The sequence below is a fragment of the Podarcis tiliguerta genome, assembly GCF_965153285.1.
Source record: "Podarcis tiliguerta genome assembly, chromosome: 7".
Classification (NCBI taxonomy): domain Eukaryota; kingdom Metazoa; phylum Chordata; class Lepidosauria; order Squamata; family Lacertidae; genus Podarcis; species Podarcis tiliguerta.
Window position 1 is genome coordinate 21,916,549 of NC_139540.1, and position 26,432 is coordinate 21,942,980.

General features: G+C 39.4%; 1 protein-coding gene across 43 annotated transcripts in view; it reads right to left on the bottom strand.

The window, feature by feature from the left end:
* The window catches only part of RIMS2 (regulating synaptic membrane exocytosis 2), a 348,259-nt gene that overhangs the window by 282,982 nt on the left and 38,845 nt on the right, over positions 1–26,432 (bottom strand). For 34 of the 43 annotated variants that reach the window (XM_083450373.1, XM_083450343.1, XM_083450341.1 and 31 more), the window contains exons 2-4: positions 21,820–21,852; positions 21,338–21,424; positions 9,316–9,526 (exon numbers count right to left, since the gene is read on the bottom strand). In XM_083450373.1, the coding sequence (XP_083306499.1) occupies positions 9,316–9,526; positions 21,338–21,424; positions 21,820–21,852 (331 nt within the window). The remainder of the gene's footprint in view (positions 1–9,315; positions 9,527–21,337; positions 21,425–21,819; positions 21,853–26,432) is intronic. The other 9 variants (XM_083450342.1, XM_083450382.1, XM_083450375.1 and 6 more) reach the window with 1 other exon arrangement.

Here is a 26,432-nt window from a genome sequence, read left to right on the forward strand (position 1 = left end):
TAAGGACACTACTGTTTTCAAAAGAAGCAGCAATATTCCCCCTTATAGAAGTACAGAACAGTATCCAATGGAGCACAATAGTTTGCAGTACAAAGGGAAAACCAAGAACGACCCTGTTAATCCCTGGAAGGTTTCTTATAAATTAATTATTTTTTGAGGGAATTTATACCCCTCTCTTCCAATATAAGTCCAGTGCTCCGGGCTGCTTAGTTGATTAAAAACAGCTAGAAGAATGAATTAACACAACTTAAACAATGCTTTAGAGCTTGATCTTAAGCACACTGAGTTTCAGTCCTCAAATTTACATTCTAACTACCCCAGTGACTTCTAAATAACTGCATAAGTGACTTTAGGCACAACCCCCTAATGGCTTTTACTGAACAACTGTGCTCTTATGCAAATTATTTTCATTTCAAAAAGTTACACAAAAGATGATAGACAGCAGCAAGTGTTTCCAGTATTTTAAAATTGTAATATTTGTAAAAGCAGCATTCTTTCTTTTCATCAAAATAAACTGCGGCAGCATTCCCAGAACATTGGCTTGGATACAAATTTAGCCATGCTTAGAGGAGACCCACTGAAAATCAATGAGACTCGCTGGTCGTCATTTAACTTGTCCCACTGATCTCAGTGGATCTACTCTAAGCATGGCTAAGCCTGTATTCAACACATTATATTATTCTGACCTCATGTACTTTTTATTATTTTCTATCAGCTATTAAGCTGGGAACACAAGATTGGGAGAGTGCTCTTAAAACACCATTTACTTTTGAGTAGTGCAAACTAAGTCACAGAGTAGATCCACTGAAATCGAAGGACTTAAGTCAGTCAAAACTAAGTTATGATTTCAAAGGGTCTACCCTGAGTATAACTTACTCAGACACTGCCCTGTGTATATTAGTATATAACTCATGCAATATGGATACAGCGAGCAACTAAAATGAAATAAGCATTTAAAGAAATTTTAGGTTTGCATTTATAACATTCCTTTTGTATTAATAATAAAAACCATATTATATGTGCAGTGGGACATAATGATATTAATCAATGTTTACAGATTAAAGGTCAATAATATCTACAGCTTTACATTATCTACGGTAACCAGCTTCTATTAGGGTTTTGTTATGTAATGGCATGTGTCTTGCAAGCTTTTGCATGCTAACTTGGAAGTATGGGTTTTATCCAACACTCCAGAAGCAGAGCTCCTCTTCTCCCCCTGTGCACCCCAAAAATCTACCTCAGAATGGGAAGAGAGGTCAGGGAGGTTCAATTGAGCATGTGAGAACATGTTGCATAAGCAGAACAGCAACACTGAATACAACCCAATGTATTAGTGTTCATGGGGCTTGCTCACTAATAAATTTAAGGTTGCATTTTTACCCATTAAGATTATACTGTGAGCTCTCTGGATACAGCTATAAACATGCTGATGAACTTGCTGAGGCCCAGTTAGAACATGGGGTAAAAGAGGCTACAAATAATATAGCTATTATACAACAGACTCTTCCTCCTAATACGATCCCATATTGCAATATTAAAGAGAAAAGCAATTAGTGAGGAAGATATTATTAATTTTCAACATACATCATGTGCAAAATGCAAAACAAATATATACTTAATGTTAATGCTTTGCTTAAGAGAGAATTTTCATGTATCACATAGGTGTCCGCAAGGTTGGTTACTTTTTGATTAATTTTTGTTAGAAATTCAATTTCCATTGTTTGCCTTTAATTGAAAAGGATCAACTACTGCTGACTTTAGTGAAAACCAGGTCACATTACATAGTATCTGTGTATCTTCCTCACCACTATAAACATATAAAGTATGAAGTGGAGAAGTTGCATCTTCAAACATGTGGTGGATGTGCATCATGTAACCGCAGCCAATTGCGGCTCCATGGTGAAAATCTTCTGCATGTCCCAAGTATCTCATCATGTGCATCTCCTCTTTAGACTTTATATAGTTTACAAAAGCAACAATAGGAAAACGCCCATGTTCCAGCAGTACTGCCAAACTGACTTGCACTTATAATGCACCTCAGCAATGCAACCCAGTTGAACATAAAATACCAAAACATAAATTATCTGAGACAAAAAAAAGGTTCTAACCACTTTATCCTCCTGGAGAGCATATCCATGAAAGCAAGTAAGAAAGAACAAGAAAAGAGAAAAGAGAAAAAAGAAAGTTACTTCTATTCTGAAACCTCCCCCCACCAGTAATATCTGTTAGTATATAGACTGCAAAGAAACTATCATTATAAAAGCTATATGAAATATATATTGCCAAGAGCTGTGTGTGTCTTAATAGAAATGAGTACAATAGCTCCCAGCAGCAACATTTAATATCTCAGTCCTCCAGAAACATCAGTATCACTGAAGAGTCTACACTACACAGAAATTGCAGGCTACAAGGAGTCAAAACCATCTAGGCATAATTCTAGGATGCAGTACTGGTCATAGAATCAAACTTCCTATGAAAGTTACCTTTCCTATAAAAAGACAAAAAAATAGAAAGATTCCAGACATTACAGCTATGAAGGTACGGTGAAAGTCTGCAGTCAATACCTGCTGAAATCTCATAAATGAGGGTGCATGTCTAAATAATTTTTCCAAAGTTTAGGAGAGGGTCTTTGGTAACCTACAGTCTTCTTGCCCATCCACAAGCCTAACAAAACAAGTAGTATAAATTATACAGAATTGCTTGATTCTCACAATTTATATCGAATGAATAATTTAGGTATATTGAATAATATGGAAAACAATTTTAGACTGAGTTCTATACTCCAGCTCTACAATTCTATGATTCTATGCTCCCACTGTCTGCATCTCTCCCTTCCTTTGCTAGTTTGAGCAAATTTTAGTTTATGCGGAGTTTAATTCAGGCAAACTATGATTTTCTATAAAACCATGCCTGAAAACCATGGTTTGAAATTTGCTTTCCACGCATAATATTTTGCCTCTTCTGGCCTCTGTTGCAAATTACAGTATGGGAAGTATGCAAGCCCAAAGTCCATTCATGGCATTATGACTGAAGAAGGCTAAAGTCTGGTCAGCTTCCATTTCATAAGAAACCCAGAACTGGTAAAGCCTATTCTAGGCCACCCCTTCATGAATCACTGCCTTGCCGTGGCGAAGGGGCTTGAATAACTCACAGAAGCTATGAGCTATGCCGTGCAGGGCCACCCAAGATGGACAGGTCATAGTGGAGAGTTTTGACCAAACGTGATCCACCTGGAGCAGGAACCGGCAAGCCACTCCAGTATCCCTGCCAAGAAAACTCCATGGACAAAGACAACAGGCATATGAAAGTTATGACGCTGGAAGATGAGCCCCTCAGGTCGGAAGGCGTCCAACATGCTACTGAGGAAGAGCGGAGGACAAGTACAAGTAGATTCAGAGCTGATGAAGCGGCTGGGCCAAAGCTGAAAGGACGCTCAGTTGCGGATATGCCAGGAAGCGAAAGGCAAGTCCAATGCTGTAAAGAAAAATATTGCATAGGAACCTGGAATGTAAGAACCATGAACCTGGGTAAGTTGGATGTGGTCAAAAATGAGATGGCAAAAATAAATATTGACATCCTGGGCATTAGTGAACTCAAATGGACGGGAATGGGCGAAATCAGTTCGGATGACCATCATATCTACTACTGTGGGCAAGAATCCCGTAAAAGAAATGGAGTGGCCCTCATAGTCAACAAAAGAGTGGCAAAAGCTGTACTGGGATGCAATCTCAAAAATGATAGAATGATCTCGATACGAATCCAAGGCAGACCTTTTAACATCACAGTAATCCAAGTTTATGCACCAACCACTGGTGCTGAAGAAACTGAAATTGAGCAATTCTATTAAGACTTACAACACCTTATAGAAATGACACCAAAGAAGGATGTTCTTCTCATTATAGGGGATTGGAATGCTAAAGTAGGGAGTCAAGAGATAAAAGGAACGACTGGCAAGTTTGGCCTCGGAGTTCAAAACGAAGCAGGGCAAAGGCTAATAGAGTTCTGCCAAGAGAACAAGCTGGTCATCACAAACATGCTTTTCCAACAACACAAGAGACGACTCTGCACATGGACATCACCAGATGGGCAGCATCGAAATCAGATTGATTATATTCTCTGCAGCCAAAGATGGAGAAGCTCTATACAGTCAGCAAAAACAAGACCTGGAGCTGACTGTGGCTCAGATCATCAGCTTCTTATAGCAAAATTCAAGCTTAAACTGAAGAAAGTAGGAAAAACCACTGGGCCGGTAATATACAATCTAAGTCAAATCCCTTATGAATACCAGTGGAAGTGAGGAACAGGTTTAAGGATTTAGATTTGGTGGACAGAGTGCCTGAAGAACTATGGATGGAGGCTCGTAACATTATACAGGAGGCAGCAACTAAAACCATCCCAACGAAAAGGAAATGCAAGAAAGCAAAGTGGCTGTCCAACGAGGCCTTACAAATAGCGGGGAAGAGAAGGCAAGCAAAATGCGAGGGAGATAGTGAAAGATACAGGAAATTGAATGCAGATTCCCAAAAAATAGCAAGGAGAGACAAGAAGGCCTTCTTAAACGAGCAATGCAAAGAAATAGAGGAAAACAATAGAATGGGGGAAACCAGAGATCTGTTCAAGAAAATTGGAGATATGAAAGGAACATTTCGTACAAAGATTACCATAATAAAAGACAAAAGTGGAAAGGACCTAACAGAAGCAGAAGACATCAAGAAGAGGTGGCAAGAATATACAGAGGAACTATACCAGAAAGAAATGGATGTTTCGTATATCCCAGGTAGTGTGGTTGCTGACCTTGAGCCAGACATCCTGGAGAGTGAAGTCAAATGGGCCTTAGAAAGCACTGCTAATAACAAGGCCAGTGGAAATGATGGTATTCCAGCTGAACTATTTAAAATTTTAAAAGATGATGCTGTTAAGGTGCTACACTCAATATGCCAGCAAATTTGGAAAACTCAGCAGTGGCCAGAGGATTGGAGAAGATCAGTCTACATCCCAATCCCCAAGAAAGGCAGTGTCAAAGAATGCTCTAACTACTGCACAATTGCACTCATTTCACACGCTAGCAAGGTTATGCTTAAAATTCTACAAGGCAGGCTTAAGCAGTATGTGGACCGAGAACTCCCAGAAGTGCAAGCTGGATTTAGAAGAGGCAGAGGAACCAGAGATCAAATTGCAAACATGCGCTGGATTATGGAGAAAGCTAGAGAGTCCCAGAAAGACATCTACTTCTGCTTCATTGACTATGCAAAAGCCTTTGACTGTGTCGACCACAGCAAACTATGGCAAGTTCTTAAAGAAATGGGAGTGCCTGATCACCTCATCTGTCTTCTGAGAAATCTCTATGTGGGACAAGAAGCTACAGTTAGAACTGGATATGGAACAACTGATTGGTTCAAAATTGGGAAAGGAGTACGGCAAGGCTGTATATTGTCTCCCTGCTTATTTAACTTATATGCAGAATTCATCATGCGAAAGGCTGGGCTGGATGAATCCCAAGCCGGAATTAAGATCGCCGGAAGAAATATCAACAACCTCAGATATGCAGATGATACAACCTTGATGGCAGAAAGTGAAGAAGAATTAAAGAATCTTTTAATGAGGGTGAAAGAGGAGAGCGCAAAATATGGTCTGAAGCTCAACATCAAAAAAATGAAGATCATGGCCACTGGGCCCATCACCTCCTGGCAAATAGAAGGGGAAGAAATGGAGGCAGTGAGAGATTTTACTTTCTTGGGCTCCATGATCACTGCAGATGGTGACAGCAGTCATGAAATTAAAAGACGCCTGCTCCTTGGGAGAAAGGCGATGGCAAACCTAGACAGCATCTTAAAAAGCAGAGACATCACCTTGCCAACAAAGGTCCGTATAGTTAAATCCATGGTTTTCCCAGTAGTGATGTATGGAAGTGAGAGCTGGACCATAAAGAAGGCTGATCACTGAAGAATTGATGCTTTTGAATTATGGTGCTGGAGAAGACTCTTGAGAGTCCCATGGACTGCAAGAAGATCAAACCTATCCATTCTTAAGGAAATCAGTTCTGAGTAGTCACTGGAATGACATATTGTGAAGCTGAGGCTCCAATACTTTGGCCACCTCATGAGAAGAGAAGACTCCCTGGAAAAGACCCTGATGTTGGGAAAGATTGAGGGCACAAGGAGAAGGGGACGACAGAGGACGAGATGGTTGGACAGTGTTCTCGAAGCCACAAACATGAGTCTGACCAAACTGTGGGAGGCAGTGGAAGGCAGGAGTGCTTGGCGTGCTCTGGTCCATGGGGTCACGAGGAGTCGGACACGACTAAACGACTAAACAACATTCTAGGCCAGTATTTGCACATATATTCCATTCCTTTTCCTGATATGCTGTTTGTCACAACTTTTTCCTAGCTAGGGCATATCTGGAAGTGTTTTGTGGATTCTATCTGCCTGTCTTGATTTTGTGGAATTCTCCCATTTGAAGTGCTAACCCTTCACTACTAGGCAGAAGTACCTTGCTCAAACACATTGTGTTATGAATACCTTAAACAACTCCTATGGCTATGCTTCTTTGCTATTAATCAGTAGGAGGGTGCAGAGTGGTCAATTTTTTCTCTATCCTGAGTTTTTCACTATTAAAGGAGCACAAGGTTAAGATTGGGAAATCCAGTTTGCAGCTGCAGCTTCCTACTATAGGGCAGATGCTTGTCCCTACTCCTTTTTGTCAATATGATTCAGGCCTCATAGGGTTCACTTGCCTTCCAGCCTTTGGAAAATGGGCCTTAATTCCTAGAACTCTATACTTACTCAGTTATGTATATGGGCTTCAGCCTTCATTTCCTCCTGGGAAAAGTACATTAAAGAAACATTTTCTAAAATGATTAAATATTTTATACCTCCCACAATGTGGAAAATGTACTGGGATGTTAAAGTTGTGTGCTTTCACTTTGCTGCCCACTTCCTACATGCCACTACGTCACTAGCCTGAGGTCAATCAGTACACATCAGTTGAAAATTCATAAATCCTTTTGCCATTTCTATTGGGAGTATGACCTATACACTGAAAATCAGTCAGAAGTGTGAAATTTGTTGTGAATTTTAGAAACACAGCATTATTGAACCAGGGAGACATCATGTGGTCACATGATCAGTATAGAAAGTGCTGTTGACTTATGAACTTTGCTGAGAAGAGTCTGAAACCGCAGTCTGCAAGTATGGCAGGATATTTTTCAAAAGCTGTGGTATGGTAAGCAGACACGCACCCATCTCCTTGAATGTGTGGCAAAGTTCTTCACCCTACCCACCCTTTTCCACAGGCCACTTTGATTTGCACCCATCAACCTTCAAATTACAAAGGAGGGTGGGAGCTGCAAAAAGTTCAAGAATTGGACTTTCTGCTCTTTCAGCTGGCAAGCCAGATGCATATTTGATCTAGCCAGCTTTCCTGTTGCAGCTTTGTCTATTAAAAAGGAATGGGCTGAATCAAATATGGTTGACTGCCAGCATGATTCAGAACAATAAAAGTTAGGGAGGGTAGCAAGTAATAGGTAGCTGCTAACTTTGGGTTAAACTATCGAGTTATAAATGATAAATATTATAAATATATGTAGCATTTCACTTTTATTACAATGTGCTATTGTTTATTAGCACTGCTGTATAGAAGGTCAAATGTGCTGTTTTGTTTTTATCATGCTCTGAGTGATTTATTCTTTGTAGAATCAATGGCTGTTGACTAACTGTTAAAGATTTTTGACTTTGCAAAAAGTGCTAATGCTAAGATTTAACTCAATTTCCCGTGGTATAACCAAATTGGTACCATCTATGTATAGCAGGAAGATCTCAAGGTCTGCAAAAGTACAAAAATATTTAGCAAAAATCCTTAAGGAGGGCAAAACCAAGACATGGGGACTAAGCATACTCAGAAGGCCCAAAATGCTGACTGACTGTTGTGGTGAAACAAAAAACCAGGCAGAACGGACAATGGAGTGGCTATTCTGTCCAAACATTGGCCTTAGCAGTTCAGGGGTTCTGACTAAAGACAACTGTTCAGGGTTGGAGAAGCAGAGTAAGGCGAAGGAGGGCGACCAAGATGATAGAGCCTGGAATCCAAGCCTTATGAGGAACGGTTGAGGGAATTGTGTATGTTTAGCCTGGTAAAGAGAAGACCAATATGATAGGTAAAGGTAAAGGGACCCCTGACCGTTAGGTCTAGTCGCGGACGACTCTGGGGTTGTGGCGCTCATCCCGCTTTACTGGCCGAGGGAGCCAGCGTACAGCTTCCGGGTCATGTGGCCAGCATGACTAAGCCACTTCTGGAGAACCAGAGCAGCGCACGAAAACTCCGTTTACCTTCCCGCTAGAGTGGTACTATTATGATAGCCATCTTCAAATAGCTAAAGGGCTGTCACATGGAAAATGGAGCAAGCTTGTTTTCTGCCACTCTGGAGGGTAGGACCCAAACCACTGGATTCAAGTTACAAAAAAGGATATTCCAACTAAACATCAGGAAGAATTTTCTGATAGTAAGAGCTGTTTGACAGTGGAACAGACTCCCACGAGGTGGTGGACTCGCCTTCCTTGGAAGTTTTTAAGCAGAGATTTGATGTCATGGATGTTTTAGCTGAGATTACTGCATTGTAGGGGGTAAGAGCTGTTTGACAGTGGAATGGACTGCCTTGGAAGGTGGTGAACTCTCCTTCATTGGAGGTTTTTAAGAAGAGGCTGGGTGGTCATTTACCATTTTCAGTAAGAAAACAGCCGGTGGAGAAATGGTTAATCCCCCCCTCCTGCCATGTAATGCCATGATCCAGATGCCTAACCTTGTACCTTTGGCCAAGAGAAGAAATTGACTTAGTACACTAGCTTTTCAGATACTTAATCAAACCTTCCATAAGTTCACAAAAGCCAAAGGCCTCTCACAAAAACTTATTTGTTTACTTACCCACTCATGTGCCAGGAAAGACAGTTCTTTAATTTAATCTCCTACCCTTAAAAGCCATGAGCGAAATAGCTGGTCTGCAAGTATCAGATTATTTAAAAAATATCTGATATGCATTTCTACCTAGAAGCCAACTCTGTTAAGTTCAAATGGATTTAGTCCTTTGTAAATTGGTATAAGATTCCCGGCTTAATCCATGGTTTCTGAACAAAGGCTGCAATTATGATGTGGAAAAGGTCTTTACAGACACTAATTCTTCCACGTTATCACTTAAAAATTAAGACAAAACAATCTGATGTGGACCTCACAAATCTGGAATAACATATATTCTCAAAGTTAAAGCAATAAACAATACCAGAATAAAATATTAGGAATACTAATTGTAATATATTTTCTTACCTTGTTTGAGCGTAACGACACTCTTCCTCCACAACGTGCACAGAATTTAGTTTGGCAATATGAACAATTATGGCCACAGCCATCGGCAAATTTCGTTTTGTGGCAGATACCACAGGTTGGAGCATCACCCTTCTGCTCCTGGTGTTGCTGTGATTCTTCACCCATCTTTTTCACCTGCTCTTTATACATTTCAAACTGTTGATGCAATTTCCTGCAGAAGCAAACAGTTGAAGATTTATAATACAAAGACAGCAATAAGAAAATAGGTCTGTCAGTGATTACATTTTAAATATTTCAATATTTTATTAACCAACTAATCACATTATTATAGCACACGCTGCATCAACATATTAGGATTAGTTGGATGTTATTTCCTCATAGTAGTCTAACTGAACTAGATAAAACATTCTGAGCCAAATACACTTGTGCAACTCTATGAGACTTAGATATAAGCATTCAGCATGCAGTTTAGGAAGAAGACTAATGGTAACTCCTTTTCGTGACACAGCACAAAGCATAGACTACCACTGAGCTACAGCTCTTGCCCATAGGTAGGTACACTGTTGAGGGTCCCACTCTTATCTGCTCTGGGTGGCAAAACAGAACAGTCAGACTGCTGCAGCATTGGTTGTAGTTTGCTGAACTTCTGCCCATCCTGTAGCCCTTAAAAATAACAGGAATAATTTCTGAATTGGGAGGTGGCAACCTGAGCGTTAAAAAGAGCAAGGGAATGGAGTTTGCAAGTGTGTGCCAGTGCCTGTTGCTTCACTACTAACCCACAACAGACAAGAACAAGGAATAGTGGATTTAGTATTTTGAGCTTTTAAAACTATATTAGGTAAATGTACATAAAGGAAAAAGGCATAAAATCCATTGACACAATAATATTTCACTAATGTGGAAATTATAAACAAATTTTAAACTAATAACAGCCTTCTGAAGGCAACAGTATATTATGAAATCAGACCAAATAACTGAAAGAGGAACTGGAAGAAGAAAATGAATTGTTCTGGCAGACCTGCCTGCTTGCCCTTTTTGTTCACAATGTTCAGTACTGAATAAAGTTCGTCTTTGTTTACTAATCTTGCAAGTCTGGCTCCCTGCCAATATGCCATCCAGCAAGTGCTTTGTAAGTACAATGTTTAGTGTGGGACTCAAAAGCAAATGTGTAGAAGAGAACCATATGGCCAATTAAAAGGTGACTGAACTAAAATTGTGAGACCAATGCTAAGTTACATATTATTCTTTATATATTTATGGTGTAGCTATGATTTGCACTTATTACTGTAAGCTTCCTCAGAATGCATACATCTGTTTTGATCTCTTCAGTAAAGTTGTTTCATTGCTTACTTTTTCAGCTAGAGACACCATGAGAATTCTTTACCTATTTCAAAACAGAATTTATCTTGTCCAGCTGATAATACTTACCTGCATTACATATCTAATGCTGTTTACTTTTATAATTAGTATCTATCTCTCACTGATATTTAGCCATGCTATAAATCTTAACCAGTTGACTTAATGAATTTCATCACATCTTGACTTTACTTGTCCATAAAATCCAAAAAAGCATTAATCAGCAATTTCTTTTAAAATCAATTAAGAAGGTAGGCTTTAAAAAATTCAGCATGCACAAATTTTACTTCATATGCACAACTTTGTACCTGCCCCTCCCCCACAACATGCTTTCAGTAAACTTTACTTTTAGTGTATTCATAGTGGTTAACCCACTGTAAAAGGGTCACAATATTTAAAAACTGATGGTGCAAAAATAACAAAATTAAGCATTAGTGCATTTATGAAAAGTCTGTCATTTCAGCTAATATATTATGTACAGCAGATAAGAGCCATCTGTTTGAAGCCAAAAAATCTGTTACTACTGAGAAAATATTACCCACACTAGTAAATGCAAAATTAAGTGTCTGTAAGACTTCATCTCACGTGACAAAAATAAACAAGTGCCAAATAATAGATCAGTCTACCTTAACTCAGAAATATAACACCCCTGGACATTACAGTATCAGGATTAGAATGAGTTCATTCCACATCATTTACAACATTCATGAGAATGTTCAATTATTAAATAACTTGTATCCTTTTACTGCTGCAACAGTATTGTTCTTACTTGATGGCTTTCCTTTTTAATGAATAGGAGATAAGCATGGACAATGCTGGGTGTGCTAGCATAGTCAGGGATCAGGAGTGTTTACCACTCCATCATCTAATCTTACGCTGTTCAGAGCTGTGTATGTGTGACCAGGGGGGTGGGGCGGGGGGAGGCCTGGAGTAATACATGTTGCTTTAGCCAATTATGCCCTGCACTTGTACAGTTGGTGATGCAATGATTTTAGTGCAGCGGATTAAAATTGTTTCTATAATTAAAACAAAGTGTAAAAAATAGGGCAGAGGCACTGGCAGCAAACAATAATACACACAGAGAATTATTTGACAACAGGGGGCAAAACATGATACAGCCAAGCTCTCATATAGTGAGGGAGTTAGAAAAATAAACTTAGATCGGGGATAAATGACTGTCCTTGATACATATTGAAACAGCAACTCCCAACCGCAGATACAATTATACCATAAGTACAATTCAAGCATTTACCAAGCCACTGAGAGTCTTTACATTGTGTGGGGAAAGATGCATCTCGTCACCTCCACCACATAGACAGTACCATGTATGAACCAGACACTCTATACAGAGACCCAACTGTGCAGATGGACAGTACACATGATCTTCAGCAATCATGGTCAGGGGGGGTAGAAGTTGTAGTCAAATAACATCTGAAGACCACAGGTTCCCTACTCCTACTCTAGCAGCTACCAAGCACAAGCCCCACACATTATAGGTAAAAGATAAAGGACCCATGGATAGTTAAGTCCAGTCAAAGGCGACTATAGGATTGCAGCGCTCATCTCGCTTTCAGGCCGAGGGAGCTGGCGTTTGTCCACAGACAGCTTTCCAGGTCATGTGGCCAGCATGACGAAACCACTTCTGGCACAACGGAAACCATGGCGGAAACCAGAGCTCACGGAAATGCCGTTTTACCTTCCCGCCACAGCAATACCTGTTTATCTACTTGCATTGCTGTGCTTTTGAACTGCTAGGTTGGCAGCAGCTGAGACAGAGCAATGGGAGCTCACGCCATTGCACAGATTTGAACCGCCGACCTTCTGATAAGCATGTGGTTTAGATCACAGTGCCACCAGCTCCCGTAACACATTATAAGACACTGCTATTAAGGGTGTTGGGGGAACACACCCAAAATGAGGATAAACTATTTATCCTTCATTTATTAAAAGGATGCAAACTTGTTACCCAGGTGGTATAGCATCTGCTTTGCATGCAGAAAGTTCTAGGTTCGATCCCCAGCATCTCCAGGTAGGGCTGGGGATGTTTCCTGTCGCCAACCATGGAAAATCATTGCCCCTCAGGATAAATGCTGAGCTAGATGAGCCAGTGGCTCTAACTCAGTTTAATGTAGCTTCCTATGTCCCTGCCTGACTTCTTAATTACAGCCAGTTCTGGGGGTGGCACCACCTGTTAGCTAACTCCTCAATATCAGTCGGCAGAAAGATTGGAGCAAAACTAGATTTAGTTGGCAAGTAATTGATTCTGTTAACCCTTCTGCCTTCTACCCTTCCAGTTCTAATGAGCACCAGCCACTACAGTTCCAGAATATGTATCACTTTAAACTTGCTTAAATTAAAGCACAAAGGTGCTCTTGCCCTACAGCCTGCTTAACAGAGTCTCCATCCCTGGTGGTTCCCATCCCTAGTAGATTTATGGCCCCAGTCCCTGGTATACAGTGTCTCTGTTCCCATCCTTTTTAATGATTTTATTTAGGTATGCAACACACAAGAAAGAGAAAAAATGGGAAGGGGAAAAAATCCTCCCAATGGCCCACCCCACACAGTGTTAACAGTCCACAAGTAGTTCACATAAGTTCTTTATTGAAGTCTACTGTAATGCTTATATGAAGTCCAATATTATCCAGTGGCATGAGATGTGAACAAGCAAGAAGACCAATACATACTCTTCCATCCACCATCTCATGAAGGTCTATTTTCCCTTTTAGTTAGATTCTGCAGGAGCCTTTTCAAAACTTTTGTTAGTATGAGTTGAAAGTATTGCCATTGAGAATGAGGTACATGACATCTCCAGGAATACGCATATAAATCTACCCACAGAATGATGGAATCAACACAGATACAGAAACCCAACACAGGGGGCACTTCCAAACCGTCACTATTTTCAGGAGGGATTCAATCAAATGCTGGTAAATTAAGGTTGCTCAATTAAAGCTGATTTGGAACTCGTGCCACAAACCTGCTTCCCCAAAAGATTGGACTTTTTTAAAAAACCAAAACTTCAGAATAGTTTCTAATTTTCCACGAGTGGCTTTAGATATCATTAAGTCAGGGGTCTGCAACCCGCGGCTCCGGAGCCACATGTGGCTCTTTTACACCTTTGCCGCGGCTCCGGGGCAGATACTAGCGAGGGGAGGAGGCGCATTGTGCGCCCCGACACTCCCCACTGTGGCGGGCACTGTACTGGCTGTGACGTCGCATGGGGGCGGTGCGTGCGTTAGTCACGCACCATCCCGACGTCACCTTCCCGCCCGCCCGCTACATTGTAAGGGGCATGTACGCTGGTCACTGCATTGAAAGGGGGCATGTACACTGGTCACTGTTTTGAAGGGGAGTGAAGAACACACACACACACACACGCACACAAAGGTAACTTGTTAATTTAACGTTTATTTCTATGAGGAGGATTAATTCTGAGGGGTCAAACAAAGAAATAATAAAAAAGTGACAAAAAAGTTATTTTTATAATGACGAGTTTTGCGGCTCCCATTTTTTTTCCTTTGGAAACGGGTCCAAGTGGCTCTTTTTGTCTTAAAGGTTGCAGACCCCTGCATTAAGTGTTTCATTACAGCCTCACAGCACCACCCTTCTTTGCTTTGTTTGGATACGTAATGAGTAATAGATTGGGACTGTGACTATGTTAAAAGAAAGAATACAAAATCATATGGATAGGAAAGAGTTGCAAGGATTGATTTTTTATTATAATAGTTAATTTAAAATGTCCATCTTTCTATGAATTTGTCTTGTTGATTATTTGGAATTCTTCTCCGAATATGTCCATATATTCTGTAACGACTCTTTTAATATTAGAGCTGTTGTGTTTTTTTTCCAAAGTTGACCAATGCATAATCTTGCTCCTGGTAATAAACTAGCAACCAGTTTTAAGTTGGTATTTTTCATTTCTGTTTTTAATATACACAGAAAGGTATTCTTAGAGCTTCTTGACATATTATATCCTCTAATTTCCTGTACTATGTTGAGAACCAAATTCCAGATTTGGTTTGTTGTTATTTTTTACACAACTCCAGAAAAAATGAAGATAGCCAGCCCTTAATTGTCTACATCTCCAGCAAAATAAGTTTAATTTATGGGGTGTAAGATACCACTGATTGGTGGATTTTTTAAAACTTTCATTTAGATTAGTGCTTATTAATGTTTTTGATATTGTTTTAAAAATCCATATCCATCATGTTTGTCTTATGTTCAAACAGAAATTTCTCAAATCCCTTTTCCACTTTCTTTTACATGCAATCTTTGACCTCTTCTGCAGGCTCCACTGCTGCTGCCAACAATCTTCAGCCACTTTATGGCCAAAATTCTTTGGCTACTTGCTAAGTCTCTTCAGGAGCATCCAAGCTTCCCAACACACATTGCCAACTGTGATGCTGAAAGCAAGCGCAGCTGGTTTAAATGTGCTTGAGAAAGATCTGACTCAAGTCTACCAACCATAGGCTTCAAACTGTTCTGCACCAATAGTTCCACCCCCTAAATTGGCTGTGATTGGCCAGTTTGACTTTGAAATTAAGGAGAGTCCTGACACTCCCCATAGTTGGCCAAGGCTCATAATGACAACATCCAGCTGTACAGGAAGGCCAACCCCGGCTTGCCTACAGCCATGCCAGACCACAACTGCTGCCAAAGTGGTAAGAGATCATTTCTGTACCTTAGCATATATCATTATACTTTCAAATTTAGTATTCCAACAGGGTGGTCTATATTTAACTATTATTTGTTCCATAATGTGTGTAAGTTGCCGATATTGAAACATAACGAATCTTGTCACCTGGTTATATGAAATTATATGCCCAACTTTCAGGCAGTTGAACACATGCAGCATCTTTTGTTGGAACCAGATTTGTAAGTTTATAGTAGAATACAGTTGATTCTCTGTAAACTCATTTATTAGTATGGAAGTTAAGGGTGATAAACTCAGTGCCAGTTTCGGGGGGGGGGGGGGGAGAGAGACTTTCTGAGATACAAAAAGTGATGGGGAAATGCACTGTAATGTGTAGGATAGCATTGCTTTGACACAATGTCATCTAACCTTCCTGCAACCAAATAAGAATGAATGCTCATTAAATAGCCATTCTGCTCTTAATCTCCCCACAAACAAAGCAGCACAAATTTCAATAAACTGATGATCCAGAAACACACAGACATACAGGGTTCTAATATTTACTAAGCTGGTAAGTGTTCAAGTGACTGAATACAGGCTTGCCCCTCTCTTCTCTACAAACCAGAGAAAGTTCCATATGATCCAGGTACCTCACATAATACACTACAGCTTGTGAAGTTCAGTTAGAACTTTTTATAAGATATTACAGGAAAATATCTGTTTCTAACCAAAATAATAAATGTATTTGATATTAAATCACAAGATTCAGAAGCCCAACCCTGTGCAGATTTACTCAGAAGTGAGTCCTGCAAAGTTCAATGGGGAGTTTACCCCGAAGTAAGTGTGTATGGGATTGCCACCCAAAAATTACTAAACTGAAGCAGAATAAATCACGTAAATGAATACAGTGTGCAGCAGGTAGCGAAGGGCTTACAGTAATGTGTAATGCGGGTAGGTCACACTAATAGCCTGGTTGTGAAAATAAGTACACAAGAGTGTTCTTGTTTTCATAAATGAACTGTGGGAGGGCATATAATGACATAATACCAACGCATATTAGGCATGGTCAATGAACATGGCCCAAGATAATATGGGTAAGCTACTGGCACAGCTGAAAGATATAATTAAACACATATAGTATCTTCCTTTCACTGTTAGCAACACATGTATTTCCACAGCTAATACTGACAACACAGGATAATCCTACTAGTCCCCAATCTGGCTTTTTATTGAGGAAATCCCATAGAAGTACCATCAGCAATGATGTCTCAGGGCTGAGACTCTAAATGTATAAGTTAGGCCTGGGAGCCAGAATAGAAAACATACACATTTTTGGCAAAGTGATAGGCACCATTGTGAGCCAAGAAAAGAAAGCCAGGAGGAATCTCATTATATTACACTGAATAGAATTGTCTCGACTAATCAGAACATAACAGTGCTATTTGGTTACTGACCCACAGACATATGGCTCCAACTCTCTGCTTTCACTATAGCTTTGGGAGTCTTGTCTGCATAAGTCTAATATCATAATATTTTTATGCACATATGTGGGGCTACTTCGCGCTTTTTAAGTTCACACTTAAACACACAACATGATATTCCAAATTTATAAAGTTTTCTACTTTCTTTCCCAGATCCTTTCTTTGAAGAAAGAAAGCTCCCCCCCCCAACCACCACCCATGGGGGAAAAATATGGGATCTCCATATATTTTCCCATTCAGGACAAAAAGCGGCATATTGAAGAGAAAAATGGTTCACCACTCAAAATCCCCATTTCAAGTCACCTGCAGCTACTTTGCATTAACAAAAACTCTGATGAGAAAATCAGTCGGGGAACTAACTACAAGCACAACCATAACAGGGCCTTAAAGCTTTGAATATTAACAATAAGGTGGTATATATTATTCCTTTAGTTTGGAACATACATGCAACACCACAATAACAGAACCTTGGCTGGAATGTATACCACAAAATAGGAAAGGTACGATGGGGCCAAGAGGATGTCCATGTGATTAAAGATCAGAGGCAAGAAGGTTTCCTTGAGAATTCCAAATAATAAAAACATAATCCACAAACCAGTTGCTGCTAGCTATATATTCTTCTCTATTTAGTATAATTATTCATGTTGTTCATTGACCTTAGCCCTTTTCAAACAATGTTCACTGAATACATGGAATAGAAGCAGAATTCCCATGTCTGGCCTCCACACATCCAAGAAATGAATAGAACACATGCATGTAAAAGTTGAACATGTGTAGTCTCTTTCTATGACATTATGAACTTTACAAAAATACATCTCAGGTCCTGCATGCAGAACTTAAACATGTATAATTGAATATACACAGACTCTGTTCGGACTTCCAGCTAAACATACAGAGATCAGGGACAGGACAGGAGGCACAATACTGCACTCCTCTCCATATGTGCGATTATCATCTTAGCCTAGTCTTTTGGAAGTACATGAGCTCTTCATGAGAATCCCAATAGCCATGGCCCCATGGAGAATCCAAAAATGCAGATAGGTGTGACAATCCATTTTATTTACACATAAAAATAAGAGCAACTGCACATAGCTGAGTCAGCCCACCCAGGAAGCAAGGTGAGGCAACCGCCTCAGACGGCAGTATTCACAGGGGCAGCAGATCCCAACACAGATGTTTACTGTGCCCCACCTTGTTACTGATGTAGATCTTCACTCACCCCTTCTTCCCTCGTGGGGAGGGAGGAGGGAGTTTATGGTTCGCCTCAGGTGCCAAAATGTCTTGGCCTGCCCTCCTACATAGAATAATATTCAGAGGACAAAGCTAAAATGGGTTAACTCTGCTTGTCATTGGTTCTGGCTCCACCTACTGTTGGTTGGTTGCCTTACATGCTACCAGTTTCAAGAGGCACTAGTAACCACCACATAAACCTGTTTATATCACATCAGCTCATACAAGATTCAGATTTTAGTCATTAAGAATTCTTAACATAGAAACAAATAAGATTATGTGTTTATCTAACTCCACAATTAATCCATATGGCATTAAGAACAACTAATTTCAAGGGAACTTCCAAGTTGCTTAGGAATGTGGTTTTATAAAACTGGAAATGCCAGACACGCTAAAATGCTTTTCTAAATTGTTAAGTAGTTAATAGCAACCCGTAGTTAGTCTCATATTTCTGAATATTTTAATTCTACATTTTTAGCAATCTGAACCAACATATATCAGGGCAAACCTAAAAGTAAAGGTAAAGGGACCCCTGACCATTAGGTCCAGTTGTGACCGACTCTGGGGTTGTGGCGCTCATCTCGCTTTATTTGCCGAGGGAGCCGGTGTGCAGCTTCCGGGTCATGTGGCCAGCATGACTAAGCCGCTTCTGGTGAACCAGAGCAGCGCCCGGAAATGGAAATGCAGGGCAAACTTAGGTCTTTCAAATTTTAGTGAGAACCTGTGTAAGGCCACATTTCACCTTCAGTTCTGTTCAATTCACTACATCATAGTTGCAATATCCTGTGGCGCCTCCTAGGCTTGGTGTCCAGTGTGGCAGAACCGGTTGCACTGCCCCAAATCTGCCTATGCAGATATATTTGCTTACAGCTCTGGTTTAATATTCCTGAACTATCATCGTAATGTATGCTTTGTTTCACAGCTCTGATGGAAGCTGTTGGTATACCCCCAATTTCATCTTAATTCATGAGCACTTGGCGCATGAAGGAAGAGATGGACTATTCTGTTCCCAACCAGAGGTGTAGGGATTATTCTGTTGGGAAGGTTGGAGGATTAGGGCAGGGGGTGGGAGAGTTTGAATGTTGAAGTTAATCCCTGTTGGAATTAATGGCATCTTTATTTTGTGCTGATGGAATATGATAATAACACTGAAATTACTATGATGCATAATAGATCTATTGCCTGGTATATGCTGTGTAATTTTAAATTAATCTTATAGTGCCACACTTAGCTGAAATAACTTGCAATGTAAATGACCTGAGTACACCAAATAAAAGAAGAGGGATATGGTCTGCTTTAAAGTGAGATAACCCAGACTTTTTTTTTTAACAAGACACTCATTAAATAAATAAAAAAAGGAAACACAATACTGATACAAAATCCTTCCTCCAATGCAGAGGTGGAGATTGGTACACTTCACGAGGTACTTGAAATAGTCATAAAAATGCTTTAAAGATAGCGCATTGCTGTACATGTACCCAGACAGACTATATGGAATTAATCACAACACATTCAACCTTTGCTAGTGGGAATGCAATTTCCTTGGCTCTCTAGTACACACATGTGGTGGTTCAACCTCAAAGTTATTCCCTTTTGGGAGAAAGTTTTTCAACTAATTAATTTAAATGATTAGGCAAGCACTACAACCAGACCCAAAATAAGCCCTATTATCTTATTTTACCCCTCAGATTAATAACATAACCGATAATGACTTCATCCCCCATTTATTAACTGAGGCTACATTAGTGATTGCAAAAAAAGTGGGAAAACTTTAAATGCAAATCTTTTTGAGGCCTGGATTTCCTAGGTATGAGATATCTTGCTTTGAACAAATTAATCATTTCACAAAATGAATATTGATCAAGTGGAAGAATCACACCTTCTATACGACATGGTAGCCTTTTATTGACTTTCTTAAGACAATCGAACATGCTTTTCATCCTTCATCAATTTATGGAAACTTATGGAGAGACATTTTCATTTGATTGCCGTTCTTGAAACATCTAAAACTACAGCCATAGCCACCATTTTTCTTTCTTTTCTGCGCAGTTACTAAGCTCCGTTTTCCTTGTATGAGTATGTTTTGTTATTTGAAATTAATAATCAATTTAAAAAAACAGACCTTAAGGAATGGCAAAAGTTAGAAGGATAGTTCAGTGATAAAGTTATAATCAAATTTATAGAAAACAAAAGATTTTCAAATAAATTCAGTATTAAAAAATCACTAAAAGATATTCATAGGCTTTCAAAAGAATCACTTTGCATTAAATCAATAACATTAAATTGAGGCTTCTCCACTGTATAGCAAGAAAACTAACAGAACTTTTATCTGTCTCAGTCAAACAATAAGTACACTACCTGCATGTAGGACTCTGATTCACAGCCTGGATTTTTAACAATAAAAAATTATTTAAATACAATAATCAAGTTGCAAAGCCCAAGTACAGTACAATCAACCATGTTCAGGAAGATCCAAGGACAACTCTCACACACCAGTGGAAGTGTGATGGGGAAAACATTTTGTCCCATTTCCCTTTAGCCTTTGTATTACTAGCAGATAAATAAATAATATTGATGCTTCAGAATAGTTATTTGGCTGACATAAGCGAGAGAGAGAGAGAGACATTTAAATAAACTTAAAAGTAATACTCAATGTACACTTATATGTTCAGTTTTTAATATCCTTGATGTATAATTCTCTAACACTAGATTAAGCTTAAGTCTGATTCTCCGAACTTTGCCATTTCTGTCACAACCATCACATCTTTAAATTAAAAAATGAGCCATTTTTTCATATGGTCTCATTAAGGAAAATCCATTTATGCATGATGGTAAACACAGAAGACAATATCTGCCTTGCAACTTGACAGATATTGTAAAGGAATGACACAGTGATGATGTAGGTAAATATGTGTACATAAATATCAGGGGCATTCACACAACTGATCTGAAAATTCAAGCTCTTCATGCATATCAGTCATCTTAATTTTGAAGGAGTTCTGCACATGAAGTTCATGAAAAAAGCTGGTCCCCTACAGAGCAGGAAGCATTCCTAACAGACCAAACCTGAAGCCAGGTTCAATTTCCTTTTGCCAATTAAAGATTGAAAAGCAGCATCAGTTATATAGCTAATCCTATAGATGCTAACTGAGCAGTAAGTCGCAATGAGTTCAGCAAGATTTACGGCCCAGCAAGCATGCACAGGATTGCAGCCTCAATTTGAAAGATGTTCTTATAAGGATGTTATATATTATTTAAACATACTCTGTGGTATGTTTTAATGCTACAGCAGTACTTAGTCTACAGATAGCGGCTTACTTACGTCTGGGGCTCCTTTTCATTTTGTTGTTTTTGCTGTGGCTGAAGAACGTTATTTACCAGCTCAGTGATCCCACTAAAGGGAAACCACCTGTTTAAATAAGCAAATAATGTGACTGAATAACCAAATAAAATCACACTAGCATAAATGCTTTCTTACCCAATAATAATAGTCATATAAAGGCAGAAAAGCTAAAGCCAATGGGAATGTTCACTGCAATTAAGTCAGCCACTAATAGGATGTAAGGGGAAATAAAGTTTTACATTTAAATAGTCCAGAAGCAGGTAGCAAGAAACTACATCCAGCTAATATGTGGATGAAGTAAGAAGCCGCAAGCAGCTCTTACAAGCCAATCAGAAAGCAGATGACTACCAGCAGCCTATCAGATATTAGTGAAACCTAATACCATCAAAAGGTGCAGAAAGCAGAATATGGCAAAGGTAGAGAAGTCAAGCCCACTACACTTTTAAGATTTTTTTACTTACTGTGTCGCTTGTGGTTTTTGTTCTTCTTTCACCCTAAAAAAATAAGTTTGTGCAGCTGAGTGCAGTGTACTAGAACACAAATCCTATCTGCAGTCCTCACCCTCTCACTCATTTGACTGGCAACAGAAAGAATGCTGTCATTTCCCTGTTCACTTGCCAAAACTTGTATCTAGACAAGTTTTCCACAAGGCTAATGATATTATTACAATATCACAAACACATATTTTTATGCTGTGAACCCCTGAGATCTTCAGATGAAGGATGGTATAAATTAAATAAATAATAAATAAATGAAATAAAATAAAAACACCTAAAATTCTTAAGTACTGTTGTGACATTTCACAATGAACACCTAGTTCTTTCAACAGAATTTAATTGAATAATGAAAATTAATTATTTTAATTAGCTATGTGACCTACAGCATATATTGAACCATAAGCTAATATATTAAATTTAACATTATTTTAGTCACTATAAACAATAAAAGGGCTACATATAAAAATATTTTTAAAAATTTAATGAAACAGAACAAACTGCAAGTATTTTGCATCTCTTCACATATTTGTAGAAGAGTTAATCACTAAGTAATCTCTCTGTTTCTCTGTAAAGTAAATACATTAAGTTTGTGATGAAATGCTTGGCTCAAACTGCTTTCAGCCTGTGATGATCCTTGTTGCAATAATCATCAGAAGCACACAACGGTGTACGAATCCTAAGAGCAAGTAGATAAAAGCTAAATTTCATCCTCCACATGAAATCTAATCAAACAAGTGTGAACAAGACTAGTTAACACATTCCCTAGTTTAACAAAACATTCTCAAATCTAACAGACAACTTCCATTTATATTTTGTTATTTTGTTACACTTTTCATGTTTTAAAAATGCAATGTTTCATTAACAATGTTGCAAGCAGAATATTTTAAACACTACGTGTTTAGAGCCATGCCATATGCTAGGTCAGCCTTCCCCAATCTGAGAGCACCAGTTCAGGGAAGGCTATGCTAGGTCATGCTAGTCTTCATTTACTGAAATCCAGTCACTCTTCCTGTACAAAAAGTGCCAAATGAGTTCCATGCTGCTGCTTCAGAAATGTAGGAAATTGAAGCTCCTTAAGTGGATGTAAAATTCCAATTGTTGCTTGTACATGATGCTATGAGCTAGCATGGCAAGTATTGCCAACATGCTGCCCTTCAGATTTTGTTGGACTTGGAATCATAGAATTGTAGAGTTAGAAGGGATCATGAGGGCAATGCTTCAATTCCCAGCCAGCATGATCAGTGCCCAGGTGTAATGCAATGCATGAGACTGTCAAATTACGTTTCTCAACAGTCTCTGCTGTGAGCTGCATATCTGACCTAGGGAACAGAGTTGTATTGCTGGGAAAGCAGGGAGAAATACATAAAACAGACAATAAGTCTTTACTGTAGCCTTTGACACCTAAGATGTATGTTTTTAGGATCCATCCTATTTTTGTTATTGCAAGGTGCTTTATATTGGTTTTAAATTAATGTAACCCAACCTGGGACCTTAGGGTGACAGGTGGGAAATCAATTTAAGCAAGCAAGCAAACAAACAAATAAATAAATAATGTAGCTTGGGAGAAGGCTAGTGAAGCACCAGTGGGGACTCAAAATGTGAAAAGAAAAACCATGCTAGCAGTTTAGATAGAAAGGTAGCCTTGGGTTTGTTGGTAGTTAAAGCGACTCTCTGGGAAATGCCCTGAAGATGTAGAGCCTCACTTAGTGCTGAAGCTGAACTAATGAACAGGAAAGTCTAGACGGTTTCACTTTTAAACCAGTACCTTTATCATACCATCCCCTAAAGTGGCACCAAGTCTTCCTCTTTATCTACCCCACCAAATCAACTGTTAATTCTCAGATACAAGTCAGTGCGATTTTTGAACCTGATGAAGTACCTTTAGCTACTGATCTGAGGGAGAGGCAGCAGGGAGGCTGATGCAGTGCAAATCCATTGGTGGAGGCTATATGGCACTCCTGCTGGTGTATTTGCACCACACCAGCCTCCCTGCCATCTTGCCGCTCCGTCTCCTTCTTGGTAAGCAGCAAGCCACTCAGCTCTTGGAAGGTCGAATGAACACCGTTACCCCACCATACCATCTGCTACTCAATATACTCCTGAGGTTTTTTTGGTGAAATTGCACAGGGCAATGGAGACAATTACTACAGCAGCTTATTTTCATGCTAGAGGGATATGGAAATAGTCAAAGCTGGGTCAGCTGGAAAAATCACGCTGAATGAGTTACACACACAAATAACTGGAATAAGGCCATCAAGCTTCATTTCCTTGATTTTCTACTGCAAGGCAAAGCCCAAAAGATATTCAGAGGCCTAACACAAAGGGATCTACAAACCTACACCTCAGTTCAGAATGCATCACAGCAAGTGAGGGGGGACCTCCAATTCATAGGCTTAATTAGACCCACCGGGCTTCTGAATTTGGCCTCTGAAGCCATTTTGGTCAAACCATGATCACTAGTCAATCACATGATCTACTTACTCCAATCTAAGCACTCAGTGCCTCTTCCTGTTGTTTGACAGTAAAAGGCAGCAGGCAAATGTTTCTCTCCTACCTTAGCGCTGTGGTCCAACAACACTAAGATCAAAGATAATAAAAATGTTGCCTGATCTTTAAGAGTAAAAGGTAGCATTTCCACAGAAGAGGGGGGCATGCTGTTTTTCACTTTTAAAGTCACTGCCTGTATGTGTCTGTCTGCCTCTAAGTCTGTGTGTGCACACGCCTGTCTGCTTTATTTTATTTTTATTTATGTTTATGTTTTTGTCTTTATCCCTGCCTGCTTCCTGATTAGAGTGACAAAAACAAACCCCGGTGTTGCAATAACGTTATGGTTTCAGCTTGTGTTGTGGTGCCAGATTTGATATACTTTACCTTTAAATTTTCCTACTTTGTTCTTAATTATTTGTTATTTGACACACCTGTGAATAACTTTATAAGTTCTTACATGAGTTTTATCAGCATCACTGCTTAGTGAGCTCTGATCCACAAGTATTATATTTACCTGTATGAATATTCTAAAAATTACTTGGTATGTATTCCTTATTTATTATTTATTCATTATGCAGGTTGCTCAGTTTTATTTTTGTTATCATCCATTGTATGTAATGGATGTATGTAATTTCATCATCAACTGATGAAGATTCATCTTCAAAACAGTTGATCCAATCCGGATATACTGTTCTACTTGTTTGCTGATTGCTATTGAATTCGTTACGTTGGAGCACCCACTACAATACTTCTTGGACATTGAAAGGCATCCTGCCTGCATCATAGTGTTCCTTGCCAGTAACTCATTACGTTGACTACTCTTTGGTTATGGACTGACATATATATTATTTGGATATTATTTGGAAACTGTAAATTTGGATGACATTCTGCTACCAATAATAATACATTTATTACATACATTAGCCACATGTTGCCGTTGTATTTGAGCAGATGCTTCCTTATTAGAGTATTCAGTAATGAGAGGCAAGCAGAAAAGGAACCTCTCCAAAATTTTGGATATTCCCTGAGACTCTAGTCTGCTGATTTGCCCAGACTATAATGGCAGCTTCCTCGCTAAAAGTCACTTTATGGCCCATGTAGCTGAGGGAAATCGAAAAAGCTCTCTATATGAAGGAAGTCACTGAGATAGTCTCAACGTTAAACATGCCCCCAAAGCACCACTTCAACTGCAAAAGTGCATGAGATGAAAGCAGAAACTGCTGCAGCTACAGGAAAGTCAAAACTCCCAGAGTTGATAAATGCATGAAAGCAATGTGGTGTGTAGCATGTTATCAGCAAACTGAAAGCAGCAAGAAAACCATGCAGACCCAAAGAGGCAAAAAACGTGAGGGCAGGCCAATGGGACAAAGCACACCACCACAAACAGATTCCTGGGAGAAAAGAATTAGAAGACTTTTACTGAAAATGTAGCAGGAAATATCATTTTAAACAGGAGCACAACAGCAATGTAATTTGAAGATGCCAGTAAACTTCACCAAGTGAGAGTTATGAGACGACTTTCCACCTGGAAACTGGCACGCCTCACTTAATATATCCTGCAAACCAATGAGATAGAGTCAAAATAAAAGTTATGGACCTCCATCTTATATTTTGATTGATTCTGGGGCATTTTCCTTGTGTATGCACAATTCTAGAAAGCACAACTAAAGATGACTGGCAGAAACTGAAGTCTTTGCAAACCAGACTATGTTCAGAGTCATGTGAATATGGGAAACCACCAGCATCCTAGACATGCTGTCTATCTTGTGACTGTTTGGTCACATCTTTCAAAGAAGCATAGTGGGAACTGAATTCCCCTAATCAGTATGATGTTGACCTGAGTTTTAAGGACCTTTGTACTGTGTAGGATACAGGAGTAGCCAGCAGGTGGAGCAGTACTATTGAGCCATCTTCCCAACACTGGCACTGTTGCCTGCTACCCAGGCAGGACATCAGGAAGATTAGGGCTCTATGGGTGCCCCGTCATAGCCAATCTGGTACTCCTATCAGTGTGCCCCAACACAGTCCTACCAGTGTTGGGAGTGTGGCTTCACAGGACTGTGCCAGCCACTTCTGGAAATATAAAATGC